Below are 8,895 nucleotides of genomic sequence, written 5' to 3'. Positions count from 1 at the left end.
TCACAGGATTGTAACAGTGCAATGACACACAGGAATGCAAGCGGTGGATCAACTGTGGACCGAGCAGCAAAATAAAGTTGAACATACAAAAACAACTGTATAACGCTGCACTCTCTTCACTCCCATAAAACCGGTAGGTCTACTTGGCTGAGTCCTCGGCATCATCCCTAGTGGCCTCCAATTAACCTGTCCGGCTATACAATCTTCAGAACACTACTTTTTACACATGCTAAGGTCATGACTGGCTACTTTTATTTTACTATAGAAGGAAAGCAGAAGGAGATCAAGTAAAACGTAAAAAATCTGTGGACAGATTTTTGTCTGCACGATAGCGTCACAAAACTTTACTGTTGGTGTAGTTGAAATCAGAATGAAGGCTGAGTTCGGAAATGGGCATGTTCCAAGCAAAGTGGCTGGAACTTTATACCTCTTGCCGACATTCGTTTCTATATTCCTGGAGACGCCTGTTTGAAACCTGAACTGCTACAGAAGCAGTTTTGAGTACTTTGCCAGGTATTTATATGTCTGTCTGTCTGTGGACAGATTTTGTAAATGTAATAGTGTCACAACCATGCAAGATGCAGTCATGAAACTTCACAGGTGTGTTATTTAGATAAAAATGACGGCCAAGTTTGAAGATGGGCGTGTGGGAGTAATGAGTACTCTATACTATACGAAATACTATAGTAATAATTACTGAGTAGTAATGGGTTGAAATTTGAACATGTTCATAAGTGTCATGGCTGGTGTGTATATATATCTATATATATGTGTGTATATATATATGTATATATGTGTATATGTGTATATGCATATATGTGTATATATATATGTATATATGTGTATATATATATGTATATATATGTGTATATATATGTATATATATGTACGTGTATGTGTGTGTGTGTGTATATATATATATATATAAATGAAAAAATGCTATAAACTAAGAATGCTTTGAAAAATGGAAGTGTTAATAGTTTATTTTCATCAATTAACAAAATGCAGTGAGTGAACAGAAGAGAAATCTGAATCAAATCAATATTTGGTGTGACCAGCATCAGTTCTTCTAGGTTCACCTGCACACAGTTTTTGGAGGAACTCAGCTGGTAGGTTGTTCCCAACATCTTGGAGAACTAACCACAGATCTTCTGTGGATGTAGGCTTCCTCACATCCTTCTGCCTCTTCATGTTATCCAAGACAGACTTGATGATGTTGAGATCAGGGCTCTGTGGGGGCCACTGTTCACTGTTGCCTGCAGACACTCATTATTGTACCGCTCTCCAGCCCTTCAGCGAAAAACTGCCTTCTGCTACAGCCAAATATTTCACATTTGACTTATCAGCCCAGAGCACCTGCTGCCATTGTTCTGCACCCCAGTTCTTAAGTTTTCATGCATAGCAGAGTCTCTTGGCCTTGTTTCCATGTCGGAGGTCTGGCTTTTTGGCTGCAACTCTTCCATGAAGACCACTTCTGGCCAGACTTCTCCGGACAGTAGATGGTAGCTGGGTCCCACTGGTTTCTGCCCGTCCTGAGCTGATGGCACTGCTGGACATCTTCTGATTTCAAAGGGAAATGAGCTTGATGTGTTTTTCATCTGCTGCACTAAGTTTCCTTGGCCGACCACTGCGTCTACGATCCTCAACGCTGCCCGTTTCTTTGTGCTTCTTCAAAAGATCTTGAATAGCACATGTTGAAACCCCAGTCTGCTCTGAACTTTTTGTCTGGTAGAGACCTTGCTGATGCAGTATAACTACCTTGTGTCTTGTTGCTGTGCTCAGTCTTGCCATGGTGTATGACCTGGGACATGAAACTGTCTTCCACAACCTCTTCCATCATCACAACTGATGCTGGTTTGAAGGTAAAGGGTAGTAACACCAAATATTGATTTGATTTAGATTTTTCTTTTGTTCGCTCACCTTGCATTTGTAAATTGATAAAAATAAACAATTATTATTTATATTTTTGAAAGCATTCTTAGTTTACAGCATTCTGCCTAAAACTTTTGCACAGCACTGTGTGTATATATGTATGTATATGGGCCCTTTATTGTGTTCCTCGAGCTGTTCCTGAGCAGTGTTTGCGGTGTGTCAGGGCACATTGTCCTGCTGGGGGGCCACTGCCATCGGGTAGTGTTGTTGTGATGAGGGGGTGTACTTGGTCCACAACAGTGTTTGGATGGGTGGTGCGTGTCAAGTGGCATTCACATAAATGGCAGCACCCAAGGTTTCCCAGCAGAACATCACACTGTGATGAGATGATCAATGTTATTCACGTCACCTGTCAGTGGTTTTAATGTTGTGGCTGATCGGTGTGTGTGTATATATTTATACATACATCATACACAATAGTAAAAGTGAATATCGCTTTGACAAAGATGACCTTCATTAACAGATGTTTGGCTCTGAGATAGTGTCTGATATGAGGAACAGAGGACAGAGGGGGAGGAGTGAAGCTTGCCCAGTAAGAGATTTGATTGGACAGGCCTAGTGTCATTAAAATGAACCAATGGGCTGCTGCTCCCGTTTTATCCAGTCGTTAGCAGTAATTTTGGAAAAATTGCTAAGGAGCGTTGGCCCACTGGGAAAAAGACAAATTAACAACTGAACAACAACTGAAGCTTTAACAATAAGTGAAAAAATTGTATTTGTTGTCAAGAAGGTGCTGCTAACGATAGTGACGTAGACTTCACTGGCTCTTTTGGGATATAAAACAGCAGATGTTGCTGCATCCAAAAGTTAGAGATGATCGCAGCAGTCCTGAAGGAAGGATAAGGGTGGTGAGTTCAATGGTTGCGTTAGTTTCAGCTGCATATGATGCTGTATGTATACACATTAAATCTTTCCACTTAGTTTTTAAATAATTGTTTTCAAAAAGGTGCCTTTTAACAAAAATTATTTGGTGTAGGGACGTGACGTTGACAATTTTTTTTTTTTTTAAGTTTTGCGGGCTTGAGCTTTTTTTTCCCTCTTAAAACAAGAATGATGTTAAATTCAACATCATCAACTTTGTCTCATTTTGTTCTTGGAGCTTATTTGCATGTTGGAAACTTAAGATACCTGTATTTTATGTTAATAGCTTTGCTTTACATTGGTATTGTGATTGTCAACATTTCCCTCATTGTTGTTATCTGTAAAAGAAAACGCTTACATGAACCTATGTACATGTTCCTGTGCAGCCTGTTTGTAAATGAACTGTTTGGTAGTTCAGGGTTGTTTCCGTTCCTTCTGACTCAGATTCTCTCTGACATTCATACTGTTTCTGCTTCTCTTTGTTTCCTGCAGATTTTCTGTTTGTATTCTTATGCAAATGTAGAGTTTTCTAATTTAGCCGTCATGTCTTATGACAGATATCTTGCTATCTGTTGTCCTCTACAATATCACACACGTATGACATCTAAAAAGGTATTTGTGTTAATAATTGTTTTATGGTTATACTCCTTTGTGAAATGTCTGATTACTTTATCCTTAAACATCAATGTGAAGCTTTGTGGGAACATTATGAACAGTTTGTATTGTCATAACTACCTTATTGTAAAACTGGCATGTTCTGACACCAAAGTGAATAACATTTATGGACTTTTCACCGGTGCTATATCAATTTTGGTCCCTCTGTTTCCAATCCTTTTCTCTTACATGAAAATTCTTAAAGTTTGCTTTTCTGGTTCCAAACAAACCAGACAAAAAGCTGTCAGTACCTGCACACCTCACATTGCCTCTCTCATAAACTTTTCTTTTGGGTGTTTGTTTCAAATAATTCAGACGAGATTTGATACGACAAATGTTTCCAATGTCCTACTCATCTTTTTGTCGTTATATTTCGCATTACTGCAACCACTTTTGAATCCTATTATGTTTGGACTGCAAATGTCCAAAATACGAAATACATATAAACATTTGTTCTGTTATAAAATGTTGACTGGTCGCAGAAATACTGTGCAAGTGCAATGAAAAAGTGTCAGTAAAATATTTCTAATGTCTGGTCCTGGTTGGAGTGTTGAAGGCTGCGGCTACAGACCAGTATGACATCTTATGTCAGTTTTTGTGAGGATTTGTTTGTGGACTAAAACCTTCTGCATCTGCACATATAACAACAATAAATTATAATCTACAGCTAAACTCAGTTTAGGCCAACGAGGAAGCCTAGAGGTGGGTACAGAATCCTATACAACCAGCCCGAAACACATGGACTAGAATAGCAAAGCGGAGCTACACTGACTAGTTCAGAAACGATTCTGCGTCAGTGTGGAGATGCATGCAACTGTGAATCTGTGAACATCCCCCCCGCTTCCAACAATCCACAATCACATGGCTACCAAAGAAACTCTACTGCAGAACTAAATGACCACAGGCCAGTCTCCCTGACCCGTTTGGTCATGACGTTCTTTTAGAGACTCGTGGTGACCAACCTGAAGGACATCACAAGCCCCCCGCTTGACCCACTCTGCAAACAGGTCAGTGGATAATGCAGACAGCATGAGACAAAACTACATCCTGAAACACCTTGACTCCCCAGAGTCAATGCCAGGATTCTGTCTGAAGTCTTTAGCTCCGTGGTCAACTCCATCATCCCAAACTCACCCAGACTGTGCCAACCTCCAACTGTCAGTGGATCACAAACTTCCTGACAGACAGGAAGCAGCAGAGACTAGGCTGGCGAAAATCACATCCGGCACAATCAGCACTGCTGCACCTCAGGGATTTGTGCTCTGCCCACTGCTCGTCCCCATTCGCATTAAGGACTGCACCTCCCGAGACCAGTCTGTTGTCAGTCTGCAGATGACCCAGCAGTCATCGGCCCAGCAGAGGATGTACTTCCTGTTCCAGCTCTGGAATTTAAATCTGCCTCGGAGCTGCTGATTCAACTCTTCTCTGCTAACACCATGGCGAGCACGCCGGCAGCTGCTTTGTCTTCACCTTTGGCTATTAAGACTTCACACATGCCCCAGTGATGTTGACAGGTATGCGTCATGTGTCTCTGACATAAAATCCAAAAGGACGCAGTGAACTCACTATCCATGTGTCCAGGGGATGCACCATATTTTATCCGTGATAATGCTACATTGTGAGGAACAAATCCTTAGTGAGTTTCCTTTTATAATTATTTCAATATCAAGACTGGAAAAACCCGCTGGTCACCGTCTCCGACCATCTCCACACGAACAACACATAATACTTTCTGCTGCAACAAAGACCAATTCTTGACACACACATTTCAACAATCGAAGCTACAAACTTGGTATCGGTGAATAAACTAACTGGGTCACTGTCAAGAATAATCATCTCTGATCGATTCTGTATTCTCTCGTGATGATGATGACAAGCGGATGATACTTACTGTCCAGGATAATGTGCTGTATTGAAACCATAACAAAAAACTAGTATTTAGTTTATTTAAATTTTGTAGATAACTGTATCAGGATGATGGACTAATGTTACCTAATATTGCTTGATGTAACTATAAAGCCAGTTTATTGAATGGTCTGAGTTTGAATTCAACTGCTTGAGCATCAATCAATACAGTAAAAAGTAACAGGGGGAGTGCCACATTACACACCACGTTCAGTTGGTGATTTTTGGAAGGGTCATTGAATGTGTCAGCTGATTAGTTAGCTGAGACTAGTATAGACTCTGTTGATGAGGTGGGACTGACCTGCTGTGCTTCCTGTTCTGTGAAGGTATAAAGCGTCAGATGTAGCTGCAGCTGACAGAAGTGACTGCAGCAGGTGATGAGAACATGTTTCATTCACAAATGTCATAATGGTGTTAAATTCAACTTTATCAACTTCATCTTATTTTATTCTTGGAGGCTATCTGCAGGTTGGAAACTTAAGATACGTATACTTCATGCTAACTGCTTTCCTTTACGTTGTTATGGTTGTTTTAAACACATCTCTCATTGTGGTTATCTGTATGAACAGAAGCTTACATGAACCTATGTACATGTTCCTGTGCAGCCTGTTTGTAAATGAACTGTATGGTAGTTCAGGGTTGTTTCCGTTCCTTCTGACTCAGATTCTCTCTGACATTCACACTGTTTCTGCTTCATTTTGTTTCCTGCAGATTTTCTGTTTGCATACATATGGCAATGTAGAATTTACCAATTTAGCCGTCATGTCTTATGACAGATATCTCGCTATCCGTTGTCCTCTACAGTATAACACACGTATGACATTTAACAAGGCAGTTATCTTTATTTGTGTATTATGGTTGCTCTCATTTGTAAAATTCTTAATTACTTTATCTTTAAACATCCGTTTGTCACTTTGTGGGAACATCATAAACAGTTTGTATTGTCAAAATTACCTTGTTGTTAAGTTGGCCTGTTCTGACACCAAAGTGAGTAACATTTATGGACTTTTTGCAACTGCTTTCTCCATTTCAGTCCCTCTGCTTCCAATCCTGTTTTCTTACATGAAAATTCTCAAAATTTGTTTTTCTGGTTCCAAACAGACCAGACAGAAAGCTGTCAGTACCTGCACACCTCACCTTGTGTCTCTTCTGAATTTTACTTGTGGTTGCTGCTTTCAAATAGTTCAGAGTAGATTTGATATGACCAGTGTACCCAGTGTGCTGCAAATCATTCTTGCTCTGTATTTTCTCATCATACAGCCACTTTTGAATCCTGTCATGTATGGACTACAAATGTCCAAAATACGAAAAATATATAAACATCTGTTCTGTTAAAAAATGTTGCCTGGTTAGAGTGATTATTTGTAAGTGCAGTATAAAAGTGTCAGTACATTCTTCATAATAGATGAAATATGCTGATTCTAAACTGAATGAAAGAAACTTACAGTCTTTTCTCACTGTTAATGTTGAGAGTGGTGAATTGAAATAATATTCCAGTGTAACATTTAAAACAACAGAGATTAAATAATGTTTAAAAGTAACATAAGATATTTTCAGTGGTGATAATAATACATATCTTCACAACTCCCAGTAGTCATTAACTCAGAGTTAACTCGTGTGCCTCCTGAATGTTTACACTGAGGTGTATACACATATCTGGAATGACAGGCCCTCTGACTGAACTGGTTAGAGTATGTTTGAGGCTGCAGCTACAGACCACAACCCTAAGCCTTCAATGAGTGAAACTCTGTGTTTTCCACTCCAGGCAGAGAGATAACTTTAATTCTGGATCAGTTAATGCTGTAACTGACTCTGTGAACTCAACCTGCTCACTGGCAGGTTTTCTTCAACAGTCCCACAAGTTTCTCTCTGACGCCTCCCCTCCTGCTGAGTCCGAAGCAGCTGTCTGACAAACCGTTTCATTTCCTTATTCATACAGTCCACATCCAAGCTCATATCAGAAGACATTTATTTCCAGGAGTTATGTCTTTATAAACATCGAAATCCTCATTAGATATTAGTCCAATATTAAGTTTTAAAGTATTTTGTGGAAGTACCAATAATCAAACCTACAATATTGTCATAGTATCAATATTGAGGCATTTGGTCAAAAGTATTGTGATATTTGATTTTGGCACTCAGTTTTAGGCCATTCAAGAATATCTATATATATATGTTGTATCACGATACGGTCTAAAAATATTGCGATATTATTTTCATATAATCCATGTGTCAGCTGATAGACTAGTATAGACTCTGTTGATGAGGTGGGACTGACCTGCTGTGCTTCCTGTTCTGTGAAGGTATAAAGCGTCAGATGTAGCTGCAGCTGACAGAAGTGACTGCAGCAGGTGATGAGAACATGTTTCATTCACAAATGTCATAATGGTGTTTAATTCAACTTTATCAACTTCATCTTATTTTATTCTTGGAGGCTATCTGCAGGTTGGAAACACAAGATACTTATACTTTATGCTAACTGCTTTCCTTTACATTGTTATGGTAGTTTTAAACACATCTCTCATTGTGGTTATCTGTATGAACAGAAGCTTACATGAACCTATGTACATGTTCCTGTGCAGCCTGTTTGTAAATGAACTGTATGGTAGTTCAGGGTTGTTTCCGTCCCTTCTGACTCAGATTCTCTTTGACATTCACACTGTTTCTGCTTCATTTTGTTTCCTGCAGATTTTCTGTTTGTATTCTTATGCAAATGTAGAATTTACCAATTTAGCCGTCATGTCTTATGACAGATATCTCGCTATCTGTTGTCCTCTACAGTATAACACACATATGACATTTAACAAGGCAGTTATCTTTATTGTTGCATTATGGTTGTACTCATTTGTAAAATTCTTAATCACTTTATCTTTAAACATCCGTTTGTCACTTTGTGGGAACATCATAAACAGTTTGTATTGTCAAAATTACCTTGTTGTTAAGTTGGCCTGTTCTGACACCAAAGTGAATAACATTTATGGACTTTTTTCCACTACTGTCTCCATTGTAGTCCCTCTGTTTCCAATCCTGTTTTCTTACATGAAAATTCTCAAAATTTGTTTTTCTGGTTCCAAACAGACCAGACAGAAAGCTGTCAGTACCTGCACACCTCACCTTGTGTCTCTTCTGAATTTTACTTGTGGTTGCTGCTTTCAAATAGTTCAGAGTAGATTTGATATGACCAGTGTACCCAGTGTGCTGCAAATCATTCTGTCTCTGTATTTTCTCATCATACAGCCACTTTTGAATCCTGTCATGTATGGACTACAAATGTCCAAAATACGAAAAATATATAAACATCTGTTCTGTTAAAAAATGTTGCCTGGTAAGAATGATTATTTGTAAGTGCAGTATAAAAGTGTCAGTACATTCTTCATAATAGATGAAATGTGCTGATTCTAAACTGAATGAAAGAAACTGACAGTCTTTTCTCACTGTTAATGTTGAGAGTGGTGAATTGAGACAATGTTCCAGTGTAACATTTAAAACAACAGAATTTGAAAAATGTTGAAAAGTTTACATCTTATATTTATATTGGTGAAA

The 8,895-nt window shown here is 38.9% G+C and overlaps 3 protein-coding genes across 3 annotated transcripts; all 3 read left to right on the top strand.

Annotated features, from left to right (window-relative positions):
• Window positions 1-2,982: 2,982 nt before the first annotated feature.
• Window positions 2,983-3,951, top strand: LOC141011476 (olfactory receptor 11A1-like). The gene has a single exon (XM_073484641.1). It carries the CDS (start codon window positions 2,983-2,985, stop codon window positions 3,949-3,951), a length of 969 nt encoding a protein of 322 aa, XP_073340742.1.
• A 1,809-nt stretch (window positions 3,952-5,760) lies between these two features.
• LOC141011465 (olfactory receptor 51G2-like) lies at window positions 5,761-6,687 on the top strand. The gene has a single exon (XM_073484630.1). It carries the CDS (start codon window positions 5,761-5,763, stop codon window positions 6,685-6,687), a length of 927 nt encoding a protein of 308 aa, XP_073340731.1.
• A 1,050-nt stretch (window positions 6,688-7,737) lies between these two features.
• Window positions 7,738-8,664, top strand: LOC141011434 (olfactory receptor 51E1-like). Its single transcript, XM_073484595.1, has one exon. The coding sequence runs from the start codon at window positions 7,738-7,740 to the stop codon at window positions 8,662-8,664; it is 927 nt and encodes a 308-aa protein (XP_073340696.1).
• The last annotated feature ends 231 nt before the right edge of the window (window positions 8,665-8,895 follow it).

The sequence above is a fragment of the Pagrus major genome, chromosome 2 (assembly GCF_040436345.1).
Source record: "Pagrus major chromosome 2, Pma_NU_1.0".
NCBI classification, from domain to species: Eukaryota; Metazoa; Chordata; class Actinopteri; order Spariformes; family Sparidae; genus Pagrus; species Pagrus major.
Note: the sequence above shows the minus strand (reverse complement) of the source record. Positions and strands in the feature narration are given on the sequence as shown.